Below are 19,725 nucleotides of genomic sequence, written 5' to 3' on the forward strand. Positions count from 1 at the left end.
GGGTGTAGGGCAGTAACTCCCAAAGGGGTGACAGTGACGTGGGGGAGGGGTGCGGGCACAGGAGTCATGGAGGTGAGGCTGTGGGAGGTCAGTGAGTGGATGGCGGTCACCGAAGGCGAGGTGGTCCATTCAAGATGCCCTGGGGAACAGGATAAGACTCAGTGAATGGAGGCGAGGGAAGGGAAAGGAACCCCCAGGGCCGGCACTGCAGTTCAGACCTGGGCCTCGGGAGGGATGGCGGATAATCCCGAAAGGCCAGGTGGCTGAGGAGCAAGAGAAGTGCTGGGGTGATGGTGGCCGCCTCGGTCTCCTGGGGGACGGAGGTTTCAACTGAGTGGAGTGAATGGCAACTGAGTCAGAGCAGATGTGGGCCAGGAGGCGGGCGAGCGATGCCCGGTGTTTCATTGTACGAAGGACGTTGCCCCTCGGGATGGGAAAGATGATGTTTCAAAACATGTATTTCTATTCCGAAAGGAATGCCAGGAAAACATCAATACAGAAAGGTATTTTTTAAGAATGTTTTTATGACTCTATTTTATTTATTTATTTTGATGCGGTGCTGAGGATTGAGCCTAGCGCCTCACACATGGTGGGCGAGCACCCCACCACTGAGCCCCAGCCCCAGCCCCCAGAAAAATATTTTATTTGAAAGAGAAAGAAATCAACTGTCTTCCTACCATCAGAGACAGCCATCGTTAACATCGTCTGCTGTTTTCTTTAAATTCTTCAGTTGCTTTTTTCTGCCTACTTGTGTGTATGGACATTATGCAAACTGAAGTCCATTTTTCTTCTTCTATTTATTGTTTGAAGTGGAGGAGACTCGGGTGTACCGTACGATAGAGAGAAGGAACCCAGAGAGTAAGAAGAGCTGAAGGCAGGTTTGGGAGGGGGCTCTCTGGTGAGGGAGAGAACCCTTGGTAGAGGTTGATGCTGAAATAGGCTTGCGGGGTGAAGACAGAGATAGGGGTGCCTGGAGGCTAGACTCCGCACAGAGAGAGTGCCCCCTTGCCTCTCTCCCTGGCCCTTTAAACCACAGTGCAGCAACACAGAGAAGTAAATTCAACATGACGACATTTGGCTGCTTTGCAGTCCTGCAAAAATCAGCCGTGCTTTTATTTTATTTCAGTGAATTATCTTAGCTATTTGGCACCAGTAGGTTATGTTGGGATATTTTTGGTTGGAAATGGCAGAGGCCCAGCTTGGTCTAAACAAACAAACAAAAAGGAATTTATTGGCATGTGTAGTGGAAAAGCTCCAGGGGTTTGGCTTTAGTCACAGCTGGATCCAGGTGGTCAAAGGACAGGAAGAAACTATCTCATCTCTGCTTCGTCCTTAGGAGCTTTCCCCAAGGGGTGGTTGACCTGGCCGGGTTCGCATCCTATCAGCTTAGTGTTTCTGTGGGAAACAGCTTTTCTTCCCGTACTTTCATCTGAAGTCCAGGAACAGCACTCTGACCTGCCAGGTGGGACTGTACCTCCTCTGAATGAGTCGTGGCCTGGAGAATGTGGGACTCTCTCACTGGCCAGGCCTGGTCAAGTGCCCCCCTGCTGGAGACAGTGGGGTTCTTACCCTGTGCCAAAGCACGTGATGATTCCCCAAAGAAAAATCAGGTTGGGCTACCAAACGGGGCAACTGTAACCAGGCAGGCAGAAGCCAAGCTCCTTCCCTGTACTGGTTACTTTTCATGTTAAAAAAAGAATCTCCAAACTTTCAGCCATATTTGTAAGAATATTATGAATATGTTTTGAATAAGAAACGGTCAAATAAGTCAACTCAAATTTAGTGTTTGTTGTTGAAAATAATAAAAAAAAATACCCTTTTGATTCAAACCAGATAATGCAAGCACTTCTTTCACTTAAAATTTACCAAGTGTCGTTTCACTGATTCCTTTCTTGACAAAGCCATTTTAGTGCCATGGAAGGTAACAACTATAGAGGAAAATATCTTGAAATGAACCAGCATAAAACACATTGGCAGTCTGCCTTTTTGAAAATGAAGTCATGGATCTCTAATCTTGATTTTTCCCTGGAATCCTGTATGCATTTCCCATGGCTGACGCTCCTATGTCGCTGAGCCCTTTCTACCCTCGTCGTTGCAGACCTAAGGGTACCTGGGGGGGCTCTCCTTGGTGTAGTAGGAGGCTAGACCGTATTCTAAGGATAAAGAGAGTGGGGTTGAAGTATTATTTAAAAAGCCTGCTGCTGGGAGCAGGGAGGGTTGTGCGTAAGAGTCCCTCCATCCTGTGCTCACCGTGTTATACTTGTCCTTAGAATGATCCGCTATAAGATGGTGACAGTGATTGTGCAGGGCCATCGTCTTCCTCAGTATCATCAGCATCATTCTTATGTCGGTAGCTGACCCTCATTGAGGACTGTGGGCCCTAACCTGATTTTCAGCATTTCCTCGTTGGTACATTGTCTCATTCCGTGCCCAGTCTGATGCAGGAGGTAATGCTGTTTCTTGTTCCCAATGGGATGGCATGCAGGGAGGTCAGGTAGGAGCTCCAGACTCAGGTGGTCATAGATCCTGAACCTCAGTAGCCTAGTGTGGTGCCTGGCATCGTGCTTGTTACCCTGGTAAGTAAACTTCTTAGGTGGCTGAAGGGTTGCTGAAAAGAAGTCCCAAGCCTCTGACATGATAGCAGAAGAGACAGCATGGAGAGGACCCTGCTGTGGTTAGCAGCCGCACGTGGTCAGGTCCACCTTAGGTGGGACCCCATGGGCTAAGCACAGGAAGAGAGAAAAGCAGGTCACCCAGGGACAGAGGCCTGGGTGGTGACCAGCAAGTGCTGCTGGAATGCCAGGCTGGAAGGCACAAGCCAGAGAAGGGGAAGGGAGCCCGAGGGGCTGTGGGTGGAAATGGGGAGGGAGGGATGAACTGGAGGCAGAGACCCAGCCCATGATCAGAAAGGAGACGTGCCCCTGGGGTTGGTGAGGTAGTTCCAGGAGCTAAGCCCGTGGGGAGCCCTGGGACATTGTCAGTGGCGCAGGAGCAGAGCGAGCTGTGAGCGACTGTGTTGATCACCCTGGTTTGATCATCCTGCAATCACATGCAGGCATGGAAAGGTCACACCAGGCCGGGGTCAGGGGTCAGTGGCAGAGCGCTTGCCTAGCACGTGTGAGGCACTGGGTGCGATTCTCAGCACTGCATATACGTCAATGCCCATTGACAACTAAAATAAATAAATAAAAAATCACTGGCACACCGTAACCCCACAAATAGTTACACTTATGAAGCCGTTTAAAAAGTAAGTTTAACCATTTCATGACTTATGTAAAAGTAGAAAAGAAAAAAGTTGTTAAACTAGAGAAAGTCAGCAAAATCTAAGGTGAGAGGTTGGATGGGGTGGTTTTATGAATTTTAAAATTGGTCAAGAGAGTTATGGTTAGAAGGAACAACCTTGGGGCAGGACCAGAATCTTTAGTGGTTTCGGGGTTTTTGTAGCAGGGTGAGACCTGCAAGAGCATTCTGGAGTGCAGATGAAGTCGGCTGCATCTGAGAGTGCTGTGGGGTGTCAGGGAGTCCGGGCTGGTCCCCCGTTTGGAGATCCTGGCGGTAGGAAAACAGGCTGCACATTCTTGAGGTTTGGAGAAAATTGGTGTCATTAGGGAAAATGGAGGTTTCTAGAGGTCAGTGGGTGGAGAAGGTGTTCCTCCTTTCTTCTACCACTATCCTGCATGCCAGCTCCTCCCAGGGAGCACAGTGGTGAGGAGGAGCCATGCCAGGCGGGAAAGGGTAGCTCGATTCATTGCCTGCAAACAAGAGAAGCTGGAAGCGTTCTTCTGAAGTGAAAATTACCACATCCTACAGAAACACATTCTGGAAGAAAGAAAGGGACCAGTGTTGGCCAAGGGGCTCATCCAAGGAGACAGTAAAAGATAACTTCGAAGAAGTGGTGGAATTATGAAGAAATGCATGAGATCAAAGAGGCTCAAACAGTTAATGGTAAGACATTTACTTAGTCAAGAATCATTTATAATTGGTAGAATCAATTGGAACCACCCTAAGATGCAAAGGGCACCATAGAAACATCATTAGGAAAATTAAATGATGACATACTTTCATTAGGAGAATTGTAGCGTAAATGTAAGTAAAATTTTTCAGTTAATGAATTTACTCCAAATGCCTGTCACAAATGATAACAAAAATAGATGACTAGAAAAATGGATGCCAGCGAGAATACTATACCCAGCAAAGTTAAACTTCAGAATTGATGATGAAGTGAAAATCTTCGATGATAAACAAAAGTTAAAAGAATTCACAACCATGAAAGCTTGCACTACAAAACATTCTCAATAAAATATTTCATGAAGAAGGAATGAAAAATAAAAATGAAAACCAGCAAAGGGAAGAACTACACTAGAAGAATAGTCAATCAAAGGAGAAACTAAGTCAAAGTAAAAACCAGAAATAAATCAAAATGGAAGGGAATAAAAATCATTTCTCAATAATGTTGAATGTAAATGGCCTAAACCTATCAATCAAAAGACATAGTCTGTCAGATTGGATTAAAAAACAAGGCCCAACAATATGCTGTCTCCAAGAGACTCACCTCATAGGCAAAGACATCCACAGACTGAAGGTGAAAGGATGGGAAAAAACATATCATTCACATGGATCTCGTAAACAAGCAGGGGTTTCTGTCCTCATATCAGATAAGTGGACCTCAAGCCAAAGTTCATCAGAAGGAACAAAGAAGGTCATTTCATACTGCTTAAGGGAACCATATATCAATAAGACATAACAATCATCCATATTTATGCCCCAAACAATGGAGCATCTATGTACATCAAACAAACCCTTCTCAGTTTCAAGAATCAAATCGACCACAACACAATAATACTGGTTAGTAGCTTTAACATGCCTCTGTCACCACTGGATAGATTCTCCAAACAAAAACTAAATAAAGAAGCTATAGAACTAAAAAATACAATTGATAATTTAGACTTTACATATATGGAATATTTCATCTATCAGTGACTGAATACACTTTCTTCTCAGTAGCACATGATCCTTCTCTAAAAGAGACCGTGTTATGTAAGCTGTCACATATGTTGGCATGCAATTGTAATATTACCTTAATATATTTTTAGCATCTGTAGGGTTATTTTGAGACCCCCTCCATTGATGTTGACTTTTGTGCTCTTGATTTTTTTCTTGATTAGACCTGTTTGATTTTTACCAACTTTTAGCTGTATTATTTCTTTTCTATTTCATATATTTCTGCTCCTACTCTTATTTTTTCCTTCCAATCACCTGATTTGAAGATAATTTGATTGTTAATCTAGCTTTCTGATACAAGTACTTTAAGTTAATAATATTCATCTGAGTACTGTTTCATCCCAGAATTCTGATATTTTAAGCTTTTATTATTACATAGTTCAAAGCACTTTTTATTTACTTTTCTTGTGCTTTCTTCCTTGACCTCTGAGATATTTATAAGTGTGCCATTTAATTTTGAAATAGTCGACATGTGGGGGTGGGGTTCTGTGTATCTTAAGGGGATTGATTTCTAATGTAATAAATCACGCAGGAAACAGTCTGCATGATTTCAAATTTAAAAAAGTAATGGAAATGCTTTTTATATTGATCATGTTGGTTACATGTGTCAAAACATGTCAAAACTGATCAAATCATATACTTCAAATATGTGCATTTTATTGTACTCAATTTTACCACAGTAGAGCTATGAAAAGAAATAGGTGACTGGAGTTACATGCATGGTCTCCAGAGGTTCCCACATAAATCCATACTGCTTGCAAATCAAAATAAGTTTAGCCTCTTCAGTGGCACTGCAGATATGGGAAAAGGAAAGATGACGAACCGTTCTCTGCTTCTTAGAGCAGCTGTAATAAGAATAGCTCTGTACTTAGAACATTCTGGTGAATAAGTAAAAAGTGCATCATGCCTTTGCCACATAAGTATGACCGTTGTGGAAAGCAAAGGGAAGTGAGACCTTCTGAATTTTCAGGCAGGTTGTAGCTGGGACGAGTTGAAAATGTTAATTGGAGTGACTGACTGCCGCCAGATATTTGCCATCTGTGTTTGTCCTTGAACATGACATGGTTCCATTATTTTACCTTTGAAATTTTAAGATCACTTGGGATACCTATTTTATATAACCTAGAAGCTAAGAAAATATGGTGATGGAAATATTTTGAGTACGCTATATTACTGGGGAGGAAAAAAGTAGTAGCTTATGTTTAATATGTTAATTTTGAATAAGATTTCATATAAGTGATAATAGTGACAGAATGACAATCATAGTGTAAAATAATCAAAGGTGTAGGTGTTCCATACAGACATTTTATTTTTTATTTTTTGGTACCAGGGATTGAACCCAGGGGCACTCAACCACTGAGCCACATCCCCAGCCCTTTTTTTGTATTTTACTTAGAGACAGGGTCTCACTGAGTTAAGTACCTTGCTAAGTTGCTGAGGCTGACTTGGAACTCACGATCTTCCTGCCTCAGCCTCCCCAGTCCCTGGGATCACAGGCGTGCGCCCCCGCACCGGGCAAGACATTTGATTTAAATGGGCATGTACAACTTGCACACCGACTGAAAGGACAGGAGAAGTTGAAATCATTCTTCGTTGTGAATGTTACTCATGTTCTCCAGAAATACATTCTGGAAGAGACAAAGGGACCAGTTTTGGCCAAGGAGCTCAGGCAAGGAGACAGAGTGAAAGATAACTGTCTAATGAAGTTTTGAAATCGTGAAGAAATGAATGAAATTCAGCGTAGACCCACCTGCCCCAGGGAGCAACTGCAGACAGTGGCAGGCCTGGAGGCAGCCCACCTTCCAGGACCCTGACTCCGAAGAAATCGGGCTTATTTAGGGTTCAGGAGAGAGTCAGTCTCTCTGGTTCACTTAGGAAGAGTTTATAAGATGAGCATGAAGCAGAAAGGTGCACGATTACCTGGAGACTCTGGATCCGTACATGCATTTGACCTGAGCAGCGTGAGAAGGACAGCCTGCTGGCTCAGCGGCTTCTCAGGAAGTAGGTTAGAGGTGGAATTAATGGGGCACTGTCTGTAACCTTAGCTGCAGTGGTTGCCTTTGGTCCCCTACATCTCACTTCCCTTTTCTCCTTGCTTTGCGCTTTCCTGGTGCCAGGTGCCAGGTGTCAGGTCAGCGTTGGTAAGATGGATCTTGAGCATTGTCTCGCACTGCGAGAGTGAGTCACACTTCAACTGTCAACTGGGGTGTAGAAATGGGGGCATCTGAGTCATGATGGTCCACTCCGCCTTCAGTGTTACTTGTTCCTGCAAACATTTTTGTTGGTGCTGTGAGTCAGAGTCCTGGAGCATGTGATCTTCAGCTAGGAGATGAAGATCCTCCATGGGTGCGTTTAGCCTTGGCACATTTTTTTTTCCTCCTTGAATATGTTTTGTTATTTGATAAAAGAAGCTAAGTCTTTGCTAACAGAAAGAGACCTGTTTAAATTAAATGCCCCGTGTGTTTTCCAAACCTGGTCCAAAATGGTTAATACATAGGCCATGGTTCTTAGGAATTGTTCTTGTGGTTTAGAAGGGTTCTTTTCTTATAATGCTATGTGGTTATGACTAAAAAATAGCCCACTCTTAAATTTTTTTCAAATATTACATCGCATTCTTCACATTTTTCAAATGATGTATATGACCAGAAGTGGAACATTGTCTTGATACCAGAGAGCATTTACCAGTACTTCAGCCATGCTCCTTCTGGGAAAAACAAGTCTGTCACGCTAGTTTGTTCTCAGACTAGTGGTCACGTGTAACTCGAGAATGGATGGACTGCTCACTGGAGCTGACCCAAGTCCTCGAGAATGACTTTCCTGTGTCATTCTCAGGACTAGAGAATTCAGTCTTCCTGCTGAGATTGGTCCTGGCGCTGACTGATGTTCATACTCAAACTCAGCTTGTGCCCCCCACCCCCCTACCCTTACTTGGGTCTTACCTCTTTTCTCTGTGGGGTGCCTCTCCCTTCATTGACTCTGGGGCTTCTTAACTGGTAATGGATAACTTGAGTTTGAATTAGTCAACAGGTAAAATTAAACTATATTTAAATCTTGGCATTTCTGGGCCCTTGAAGGTATTCAAATAGGTGGTTACTTACACTGCGGAATAGAAAAGGCCGGCCTCCCTGTCTCTTTATGTCTTTCCTTCCCTCCCTTTACTCTTTACTTGGCTGTGGAAGACAGAAGTCAAGGCCAACTGTGACTTTTTGAGTTGTTGTGTGCGTGTGGTCCTGATCTTAGAGCATTAAAGCTGTGTGAAATTGGGGCTGGGGATTAGCTCAGGCGTAGAGTGCTGCTTAGCACATGCAAGTCCCTGGGCTCCATCCTTAGCACCAAAAGTGCAGACCAGAATTAACCCCCAAACTGTGTGTTTACATGGAAAGGTTTTCTGTTTGCTGCTTTAGATTTCATTCCACATTGTGTGTGTGTGTGCGCGTGCGTGCGTGTGCGTGCGTGTGTGTGTGTGAGTGTGTGTGTGTGCTGCAGCCTTTTAGGCTCTGGTTAGGTAAGGTACATCTATTGTAGCCTCTTCAGTTTCCCTTTTCCTCTCTCCAGAGCACTAGACTAAGGTGAAACTAAGACAAAGAACTGACTTTCTTTCCCCATTTTGTCAATCAAAACTTTGTTTCCCTGGCAGGGCCTTTGAGAAGCTGCTGTTGGTAGCAGGCCTGCACCTGGGTCCCTCACCTGGGGTGATCACCTTGCTCAGATGCTCACCCTCCTCAGCACCTGTCTTAGCTGTTCCACTGGTTCTTAGGTTCATCGCTGGAATGGGCATAGCCCTCTGACCTGTGAAGTGAGGGTGATCACAGTAGGGGGACCAAACCCCCAAATGTGGCTGGAGCTCACTGTGCTGCAGAGGATGCCCATGAGGGCTGCCTGGGGCAGAGAGCTCATATGGCACAGTCACAGCAGGATTTTACAGTTGGCAATCCTGGAAACCTAGAGAACATCTGTGGGAATGGATTCCCAGGGTGCAAGACCAAATAGGAACGAGAGTATACTGAATTAAGCTTAATTTATTAATACTGCTGTAATTAATGGACTCTGGGCTTAATAAGTTAGATTTATGAGTGGAACACTAACAGTTTCATTTACTTGGGAGGATATGCTAGAACTCTCCTGGTATAATGTAGAGGCAGGAACCCAAAAGCTCCAGGCAGGGAGGCTGATGTGAGTCTCAGGGGGACCTGCTTGCCCCCACAGGGCATGCCCCTTCTCTTAGGCACTAAGTTAGTGAAAGAAGTGTCCTGAGAAGCTCTGAGGTGGCCGTCCTAGGTGGGACAGCTGGGTCAGGGGAGCTGCTGCCGCTGAGATGGGCTCTTTGTAGCACTGGGCCTGGTGGAATCCAGAGGAGCAGAGGCCAAGCGGTGCAACATGAAACCTCCACACATTTGTGAAGAGGACAACTCTGGGTCTGGGGGCCAGAAACCTGACCTGAGTCACCATAATGAGAAAGCCACAACGAAACCATGTGGGGAGCCACACGGACCATTTTAACGGAGAGAATATACTGTCAAGGGATTGACTAAGCAGGTCATGGAGGACCAGGCAGGTGAGAAAGAAGACAAGGTAATAGAGAAAGAAATAACAGGAAGCAGCTCTCCCCCAGGCCTGGAGCAGCAAGCCAAGAGATTGGGGTCATCAAAATGGAGGAGTTTGGGGGACGGGGATTCCATGGAGCTGGGACCCAGACTCGGTGTAGAAGTGTTGGCTCTGCTGCTGACCAGTCAGGGTCTTGACAGAGGGGCCTCCAGGAGAGGGCGGCACCAGCTGGGGCTGTCAGCTCCAATGTGGAGCCCAGGAGTAGTCACAGGAGCAGGTCACACAGCAGCATGGCGCACCCACCTGTAGTGACCCGAGGGGGTCATGGGCTCTGTGAAAGAAGTGCTGGAAGGAGAATGGGGAGTGGGCCATTTGCTGAGTGATGCTGGCAGAAGCAAGCGAAGCTGGAGAGAGCAGCCCGTCCCCTCCTTTGGCTCTCTGTCCTCTCTAGCATCCCCACTGGGAGCCAGGTGGCAAGAAGAATGTGGCTTTCAGAGTCTGTGCAGTGTGGGTGGGTGGGGCTTGGAGCAGGCTGTCTTGGTGTGCTGCGGAGTTGTCTGCAGATCCCCTGACCCTCTGGCAGTTCCTGCTGGTTTCTCTTTCCCCACTGGCTGCAGCCTCTGGCTCCATGATGGTGAACTGGAGAAGTCCTGATAAATCCCAGTACCTGGAGCCAGCAAGAGATGTGGGATGGAGACCGATGGAACTGACCTGTGACTTATTGGTTTTAGCTGATTTGGGTTATGGTACGTGGTCCCTTATTGCCTGTGACTCTGCATTCTGGTTCTCTTGGATAAGCCCTATTCTCAAAGTTTCCAGCCTGACATTCTGGATCCTCGGCATTGGGAATGGGCTGTAAACTACTTCCAGGACCTCTTAGAAATCTGCATGTGCTTCCAGTATGGTGCACAGGTAACCAAGGTTGACGTTTACTTGCCTTTGACTGAAAGGACATGCATTCTCATGGGTACCTGGGTTATCCAGGCTCATCAGTGCTTGCTTTGGCACTTGCCTATTTAAGAAAATATTAGAAAAGGAATTATTTATGCAGGTTGATAGGCAGAATCTTTCAAAATACGGAGTTTTGTGAGGGAAAAAAGAACAAGGGTTGGAATTCTGAAGACTTAGCGTTCCTTGCTAAGTTGATGAGCAGTAAGGTAAATAAATTTAACATACCAGTTTGGAGCTATCCTAGGATAATGTCCGCTTTTTTTTTTTTTTTTTTTAAATCATGGAACATCTTAAGGGAAGTCAGTCCCCCACACCAGAACATGCATTTGTGTGTGTGTGTGTGTGTGTGTGTGTGTGTGTGTTGGGCTTCTGTCATCACATTGGAATGTGCCCTGTACTGGGCATGTCTTCTCTGATGGTCCAGCGGGGGAGTTACTGGAAATCCAAACATGTCTATGTCTACTCCTACTCTGGGACGTTAATCACCACCTCTTCTTCCAGCTCTCACATGGGCTGTTCTTGGGCACTGTAGCACTATAGGCCCACAGAGAGACCAGAAGGTGCATTTTTTGGACTCCCATCTGGGCCCTGAAAACCTAATAATGTTGAGGCAGTTTCATCGGCTTGTTGGGGAGTTCAGCATAACGTCTCTGGGCCTTCCTTTTACCAGGAATCTTGCTTGCCAGATTGCTTGCTGCTTGCCAGACCATTTCCTCTTCCTCATGCTTTGGTCTGTGCGGTTGGGGCAGATCCCTGTCACCCTAGTTGGGGGACACTGCTGTCTGGACGCTGGCAGGGCAGGACAGCATTTGGCTCTCTACAGGCAGCTAAACAGTGGCTTGGATTTAACCTTCCATAAGGAGATTTGGTTAGATCAATCAGTTGTTTTTGTGATTTAACCTCAGTCTGGACCTAGGTGTCCAGATGAATAGATCTAAGGCAGCTCCTGATTAGAACAACCCTTGTACCTGGACAAAAAGGAGTTAGGTAGCAATTTGACAAAATCTGCAAAGGGTTTTGGGTGGCTGTTCGAGGTTTCTTCTAATGCTAGGGAAACGTGGACTAGGACTCTCCCACCTTCTTGGTTCCCCCTCTCCTTACATTGGAGGATAAACATTGGAGCGATCCAGCTAGGGAGCTGTGTGTTACTTCGCTACAAACACGCCTGGGCTCAGGAAGCTGAGGAAGCAGGAGCTAGGATCCTGCTAACCTGGGTGCGGATTCGGGCTGCATTAGTCTTGTGACCTTGATCCCACTCCAGGCTGTCAGAGGCTTAGTCTTTCATTTTGAAGATGAGGCTGATACCTGTCTTGCAGGATAGGGGCGAGGATTAAGGGACATAATATGACAGCTTTAGCCAAGTGCCTGGCATAGCCACAAGCAGGTCACCTGTAGGGATGATGCTCAGTCTGCCGCCCATCAGGAGAAGCTCCCGCTCTCACAGGGTCGTTTTTGACTTTTGTGTCCTTCTCCCATCGAGGCAGAGTGGTAAATCAGAATGTGGATTTGAATGTTGGTTTTGCTCGTAGGTCTAAATCTTTACTAATTCCATGGTTGTCTGCATCCGGTTCCTCAGTTCTGAGCTCTCAGAGCTGTTGTGAGGAATAGTGCCAAAGCCTGTGAAGTCCCGTGCTGTGCCTGACACTCAGGAGGGACTCATTAATGATGCCATTTTAAAAGGCCAGTTCTCCAGTCTTGGAGTTAAGTGTGATTGTTGGTAGAAGGAACAGGTGAAGTGGCAGCCCTGTTCATGTGGGTGTATGTACAGAGGCCACCATATCAGTTATTTGGAGGTTTTAGGAGAATGGACATCTTATAATTATATAATTGGTATTTTGGGAGATTTTGTATTATGTCTAAAGCTTAGTTTACTATTCAGTAGATACAACAGCTGTGTTGTCATTTCATGCAAATGAGGTGTGTAAGGTTGCTGATTAATTTTATACAAGGGACTACAGATTGGGTTGTAGGCTATTGAATAATTAATAAGAGATAATAGATTTAAAATAATTTATTTTACTTATATTTGGGGAAGTTAAACTGTATCTTAAGCAGAATTAGGCAAATGGGGAAAGAATTCAAATCAACAGGTGATTGAACGTGAAGAGCCGCTGTGAATGGGTACGTGAGACACTGCGTTCACCTGTCCAGTTACATGGAGAAATGATGCTGTGGTGCTGTTAGTCACCCAGGACCAGAGGAAGCACGTGGAATCGTCTTGAACAAGTTCGTCACGGTCATTGTCCCATTATCTGCTCGTAAGGTTAATAAACCCATTTTAATTAAAGTAGTAAACAACTATGTTAGACCACATAGATAAGCATCTTGCATTTTCTCATAAAATAAGACTTTGGCACTTTGGAATTAAAGAACAATTTAACTTCAGCAAGAGGCAAATGAAGTCTATCATTATCTGGCAAAATGGAGTTGTGTGCCCAGTGTGTGTGAACGAGAGACCTCAAGGTGGACTTTGTGCCGGTTGGAGTTACTGTGTTCTGGCCAGTGTTCACAGCTGCATCTGCACTGTTCACAACTTCGAGACCATCTCTGGAATCACAGGGTTCCGTGCAGATATTTGGATGTGTTCAGTCTGCTTTCTTCTTGAGAACTGGATGTGTTGCGTTCAGCCATGTACACTGGAATTTTGTTGGGGTGGTAGTTTTTTCTTTCTGAAAAGTAACTTATGTATGTGCAGGCTTCCCAGTCCTCTTAGAAAATGCCAAGGAATTCTGGTAGAATGTGGATTCCTCTGTGCAAAGCTATGTGGTTTCAAGTAGTGGTTTCCTCCAGGACCTTCCTCTGAAACATTTCCCCTCTCTTTGTAGTAGTGTGTATTATATGACTCATGTTTTTGATAAAAGAAAATCAAATTAGTGTCAACTCTTCTGGGACTAGAGAAATCTTTCACTGCCCACAATTGTGCCATTAAATCGGCATGAGAGATCCAAAAACACAGCATGGGAACTGGGAGGGCCCTCAGGGTCATCTGGTCGACCCCATGCTTTACAGAAAAGGCACAGGCTGCTTGCTTATAGCTGTCAATCACCCAGGGCGCCGTGGCACAGCTGAAGAGAGCACATACTTCCTCATGATGATCCATGCGCCCTCTCCAGTCTCAGCGGCTTCCAGTTTTCCATTTGGGTTGATGGTTGGGCTTTTTGACATGTTCGCTGAGTTGCACATTTTAATAAGTAGAGAACTACCAGGTGTTGAGTGTGTGAGTGTTTGAGATGGAGCCCAGACACTGTGCTATAGAAGTACTTGGTGGAAACACCTGAAGCAAACACAGGTGACTCTAACTTGATGATCCCTTTTTTCTTATAAGCAAAAATGAAGTCTCTGGCCATGTAACCAAGTGACTCACTGCAAATGTTTTTAACCTTTTAGAACAGAAGAATCGATAACAGAAGATGACAAGAGGAGGTATGTTTGGTGTTGCACCTGGTTTTAATTTAATCCTTTTGGTCATACCAAAGGAATTGAACATACTATAGCACATTACCAATAATACGGATTCCATGAGGAAAGCCTTTGGCACACAGATCACAGGTAGGAGTTTGAGATCTGAAAAGGATCTTGCCCAGGATTCAGAATCTTTGCTTCTTTCAAGCAAATTTGGGTTTTGTTTTTTTTTTTTGTTTGTTTGTTTTTTGGTGTTTTATTTTATTTTATTTATTTTTTTGTTGCAAATTTGGGTTTTGTCTTGCGGGAAACCTCTGCTAATTGCCATCCTGTGGCCTTTGAGTGGGCCGTTCTTCCTCAGGGGTGACTTCCCCAAATCTCCCAGCCTTCCCCGTTCCCTCCTCCTCTTCCAGTCAGCTACACCCTGTTCTCCTTAGCCTCACCTTTCCCTCCTCTCATCTCATTTGCAGAAAATATTTTTGTGGTGCTAGCAGCTAATACCATGGTGACCACTCTGAATTCTTGATAAATATTGATCGATCACCTATAATCTGTTACTCCACTGATACTTACTGCCATACTAACTTCTAACATCCCAACTTCTTTCTCACTGCAAGTAAAAATCTAAAAATTAAGTTTTCCTATTTAACTTCTTTTTTACATAGAAAGAAGCTGTATTTCCATGGACAATAATATTCTGAATTCTTCTTTTGAAAAACCATGAGTTATTTTAATAATTAGATCATTGAAGTACTTTGTGCTTTTCTCGATTCCTCTCTATATAGTACTATTTAAATTGTTCTGAATTCTTTTCTTATAGAAACTATGGAGGAGTATATGTTGGCCTCCCATCTGAAGCTGTCAGTATGGTATCCAATCAAACCAAGACTGTACGAAAAAGTAAGATTATATGGTGTTTATTTTCTCAAAATATTTTTGTATGATGAAAAATATGAACTTTGTATTTCTGCTAGCCTGAATCAGTCTATGAATACACAGTGGACACGAGCCATGTTTAAGTACTATCTGTTCACTGTAATCATTTCTTGAAATTGCCACCTACATGCTAAAAGAACTTCAGAGCAAATTTTGCTTTTATTTGTGTTTATGCTCTATGTAGTCTTAATTTCTTATTAATTTAAGTAATGATCAGTATGAAAATGAATGCTAACATTTAAATAGGTTTTTGTAGAAGACAAAGGTACCTTTCTATAACATCTTATAACGATGACTAACTGATAAGCAGTCTGGTGATTAAAGGAAAATTAACTGCCTATGTATAATTAAATGAAATGAGGTTCCCTTTTCTGAGTTTTAATAGTAATTATAGGGCTAAGGAAGTTTTTCTGAATAACAGGAGACCACATGGATGGTGTCTTGCTATGAAATTCAAAACGAGGCTTATGGTAAAGAACACTGCTTTACCAACCAGTGCAGTGATTCGTTATATGATACATAGTTTTAAGTGACTATTGATATGTTTACTTGCACACAAGGCTGTATTACCTTATTTTTAACCTACTAGAGTTATTTGTTTCTCATTGCTATTTCTCTAAGATTTAAATTGTGAAATACGTGTTACTACTGCCTGTAGTTTGGTAGGAAATTAAAGTATGTTCTTTATATCTGAATGCTTAATTTTCTTAATTTTCTCTTTAAGATTAGAGGAAAATAACATCACGACGTAGTAATCAAGAGGTACTGTATATTTCTCTCTATATGTTTAGACTTGAATGAACTGTGGATATTATTGCTTTATATTTCTAAGAAATCTTGAACTTCAGGATTAGAAGGCAGGGTCTCATCCGATGGATTTGAGTATGTAAAGAGGCTAATACTGAGGACATTTGTCTATACAGCTACCCTTTACAAATCTCATTTTGTTTTAAATGCAGTTTAATATATTTAATAAGAACAAACTGTGTGTCCATGTGAAATACTGAGATCTCACCTTTTTTGCTTAAAACTTTGAGGGCCCAGGACTTCAGAAATGATAGCTAGTTAGAGATCAGAGAGGCTCAGACTGGTTAGTTTAGGATCCACGTGAAATATTGAGAATAGCCAGGGTTCAGTTAATGCACAGAGGGAGGTGTACCTGCTGCAGATCTCCAGGAGAGACGGGTGGTCGCCACTGAGCAGAGATGCAGTAGGCAGGAGAGACTCGTTGCCGGTCCCCACTGTATTCAGTCCTTCCTGGCGATGCCAGCCTCTTGGCAGGACTATCCTGTCCGCTGAGATAGCCTTTTCTCCTTTGGGAGTTAGACAGCCTTGGATTTGAATTCAGGCTTTTTTACTTATTACTCAGGCATTAATCCCACCCCCTCTTTGTGGCCTCTGTTTTGTAATCTGTAAAATGTATTTAATGCTTAGATTTAAGAATCATTATGAGGGTTAAATGTGAAATAAATGGTGGCTTCTGGTATCATCATTGCCACCACCCTCATCAGCCTGTTATTCTGTTTATGTGACCTGTACTTGGCCATTGGCAGACCAGAAACATGACTTTTTGATACTGATCCAAGTTCTTGCTCAGGGCCAGTACAGGGTCATCGTTTGGGATGGGGTAGGATTGATAAGCTCACAGGGGGAGATTGACATGCTCGCCCTGCTGGAGGAAGGGGCCCTGGCAGCTGTGGGGAGCTTCTTCCTGACAGGAACCCTAACAATCTTTCCGCAGCCTGTTCTTCCAAGACCTTCTTCTCATCAAGGCAGCAGCATTGTGGAGGCTTAGTCCCCACTGCCTACGCCACAGGGTGTTGAATTTCTCTTTGGGAATTTGTTGAAGGTTTTTTGTTTCTAGGATTTAGTTCTAACTGTCCATATAGATTTCTGAGTTTGCTACACAAGCACTTGAATTGTTTGCATCATACAAGAAGGTAATCCAGTTGAAAGCAACCATACATCGCCCTCTCCCCTCCTGCACACAGGGCGTGCTTCACAGAGTCCAGGCGTAGAGTGGAGGGAGGTGCCCTGGAGACGGGTCAGGAGCCCGGCAGCTCTGCTGCGGCATAGGCCTCGGTTGAGCGTCTCGGCTGAGTGTCTCGTGGGCGAGTTGGGCAAGCTGACTTTTGTGTGGGGGTTAAAATCCTTCAGAACAACCCACCAGCATTACTGGTTACCACATCACTTCAAGTAGCTAGCTAAAATATTACTTTACTATTCCTGGTTTACAAATTATGTCATTTTTTCTGCCCCTCTCTTCTGAGTTCTCCCCATTCTTTGACTCTCTTTTCTAAATAATTGCTTTGGTCCTAGTCTCTCTTTTGCCTCTTTGAATTGCCTGAAAGGTTTTCTAAGTTGAATGGCTGACCATTTTCCTGAGTGGCTGAGTGGCCTTTGAGATGCTTGTCTGTGACATGTCTAGCTTTCTGGACTTAGTTATCGGATGGACACCCTGATGAGAAGACTGTCCTTTGGAGAAGAAGACTTATGGAAAGAATTATGGACAAAGATTAGCTGCTCTTTTTTTGGCCAACACGTAGAATCTCTCAGAACTGAGCTTACTTACTGACCCAAGTTCACATTTGATTACTTTCTTAAGCAAATTCAGCAATGACTTCGGAATCTCTTATGATTATTTGTATCATGATACAATGTGCAGTTTCTTTGTAAAAGCTTCCCTTTTACTCTAGGGTGAAAATCTTATGCACGTAGACATGCAGAGTACTTCAGCACATGAGCCTTAAGTCATGGTTCTCAGATGCCATTGGAGGGACTAGCCTCCTCAAAATTCCCCAGGGGAGCTCAGCCTGATGTGGGCAGCTAGCACAGCCCTCCCTGGAGTTCTGACCACATAGGGAAGGAGGATTTGTGACTGAACAGTTTGTTCTTCAAATTTGGTGGTGCCGACATGCATGCAGCTAGGTTTGGTCATTTTTTATCATGCTGTATTTTAATTGTAAATTTATAAGTCTCTTTTGCCACCAGTGTTGGTCTCTTTATATAAATATCACCAGTGTGTAGTACTATCCTGGCCACATAATAAATCTCCAATAAATATTGGGTGGATGTTAAATATGTACTTGACTTAAAAAAAACAGAAATTGTGAGATCAACTTATAGTTGATGCGTTTTTGTCTGTTTCACCTTTTCAAGTTTGCTGGTTCTTCTGTTCTCTTCACAGCTTGCTCATCGATTTGGAAGGAGACATTTCCACGTGCACAGACATCCCAAGGAAATTCTAAAGTTCCCCCTCTCCCTGAATCTCCCAACGTGAAACAAGCCTGGGCGCAGGCTGCAGGTGACAGCAACGTGCTGTTTATGGAACTCCGTGGCTCGCCCACGACAGACAGGGCAGACCGTCCGGGGCCATCATCCAGTCTGGGCTGTCGGGCTCCCAGCATTGTCTTTGGCCACTCAGTGCCGCCGGTGGACATCATGTCTTCTCACGGATACTTTTTGGATAATTTTTATATAACAAAATCCTTATTCTATTTATAACTTAAAATAATAAGGCATTACAAATGCATTATCTAAAGTAAAATATTTGCCTCTTATCTTTCACTCTTTCTACTGCCCATTAATTTTTAGCTGTAAAATTGGTAAATGGATTCTTACTATTCTCTTTCCCTTTTTTAACTATTTGGTTTTCTAATTTTACTTAGATGTTAGGGAATTTTCTTTATAAACTAGTTAAATTTGCATGCCCCAAACACAGGTTGCATTCCTCTTTTCTTTGGTCAGAGGCTTGTGTGACCACACACGCTTCCTGGCCACTGAATTTCTCATTCCACCTTTGTGTGATCATGGCATTTCGCCATATTAATTCCATACAGTTTTCAAGGACTTAATAACCTGATACCTGGAAAGTTCTTAATTTGCTAATGACATGTATATCTATTTATTATTGCAATGTAAAGTACTCAGTTTACCAGTGTAGTTCAATAATTAAACATTTTTATCCCTCTTTCCTGTGTTTCTTAATTGTTTTTAAAAGAACATTTTCAAAGAAGTCATACTTCTTTGATGGCATTTTGATGTAATAGATACAATGTATTGATATGAAAAGATAATAATTTACAAGTTTATAGAATACTATGAAAAAAAGTTTTTTTTGTACTAGAAAGGCATTGCCTTGTATATTTTCTCTCAATGATAGCCACAGGACATCAAAAGGATTAAAAAGTAAAAATTATTAAGAAATCATGATACATATACTCCTGTACTATATGCACAAGTCCACATGATGTTTAGATGGACTGTAAGCAATTTAATTCATAAGAATAACCAATAGATTGAACTTTTGAAAACTTTCAATTTCGAAATAATTTTAGATTTACAGAAGACTTTAAGGATTATACAGAGTTTCCTGTGTGCTCTTAGCCCAGCTTCTCCGTATGTTAATCTTGCATAACTATGGGATGTTTGTCAAAACTAAGAAATTAAACATAGACAACACTATGAACTACAACCTCTAATCAGATTCCATTGTTTTCCCACTAATCTCCTTTTTTTTTGGTCCTGGGAACAAATCCGAGATTACACTGTATTCTGTTATAGTTGTTCATCTTGTCTCCTTTTTCCTCTTCCTGACATGTTCTTATTACCCTTTCTTTGTTTCCCATGACCTTGGGAAACAAGGTCAAAAAGCCTGCTGGTTAGATATTCTATATTATGCAAAATTTTGAATGCAAAATATGTAGAATTCAAACTGAATTTGCTTTCTTATGATTGGGCTGGGGTTACAGATTTTTGGGAAGAGGCCCACAGAGATGAAATGCCCTCTTATCACATTATATCATAAAGCCTTGTGATCCCAAAGTGACTTCTGCCTGGTGATGTTAACCGTGGTCATGTAGGTGGTGTCTGTCGGCTCTGTCCACTATG

General features: G+C 43.3%; 1 protein-coding gene across 1 annotated transcript in view; it reads left to right on the plus strand.

The window, feature by feature from the left end:
* Positions 1–18,805, plus strand: part of LOC306662870 (overexpressed in colon carcinoma 1 protein) — a 34,321-nt gene extending 15,516 nt beyond the window's left edge. Inside the window, exons 3-6 of the mRNA XM_079143071.1 lie at positions 13,885–13,920; positions 14,720–14,799; positions 15,560–15,597; positions 18,023–18,805. Coding sequence (XP_078999197.1) covers positions 13,885–13,920; positions 14,720–14,799; positions 15,560–15,564 — 121 coding nt within the window. The 3' untranslated portion in view covers positions 15,565–15,597; positions 18,023–18,805. The remainder of the gene's footprint in view (positions 1–13,884; positions 13,921–14,719; positions 14,800–15,559; positions 15,598–18,022) is intronic.
* The last annotated feature ends 920 nt before the right edge of the window (positions 18,806–19,725 follow it).

This window comes from Sciurus vulgaris, assembly GCF_902686455.1.
Source record: "Sciurus vulgaris genome assembly, chromosome: 5".
NCBI lineage: Eukaryota > Metazoa > Chordata > Mammalia > Rodentia > Sciuridae > Sciurus > Sciurus vulgaris.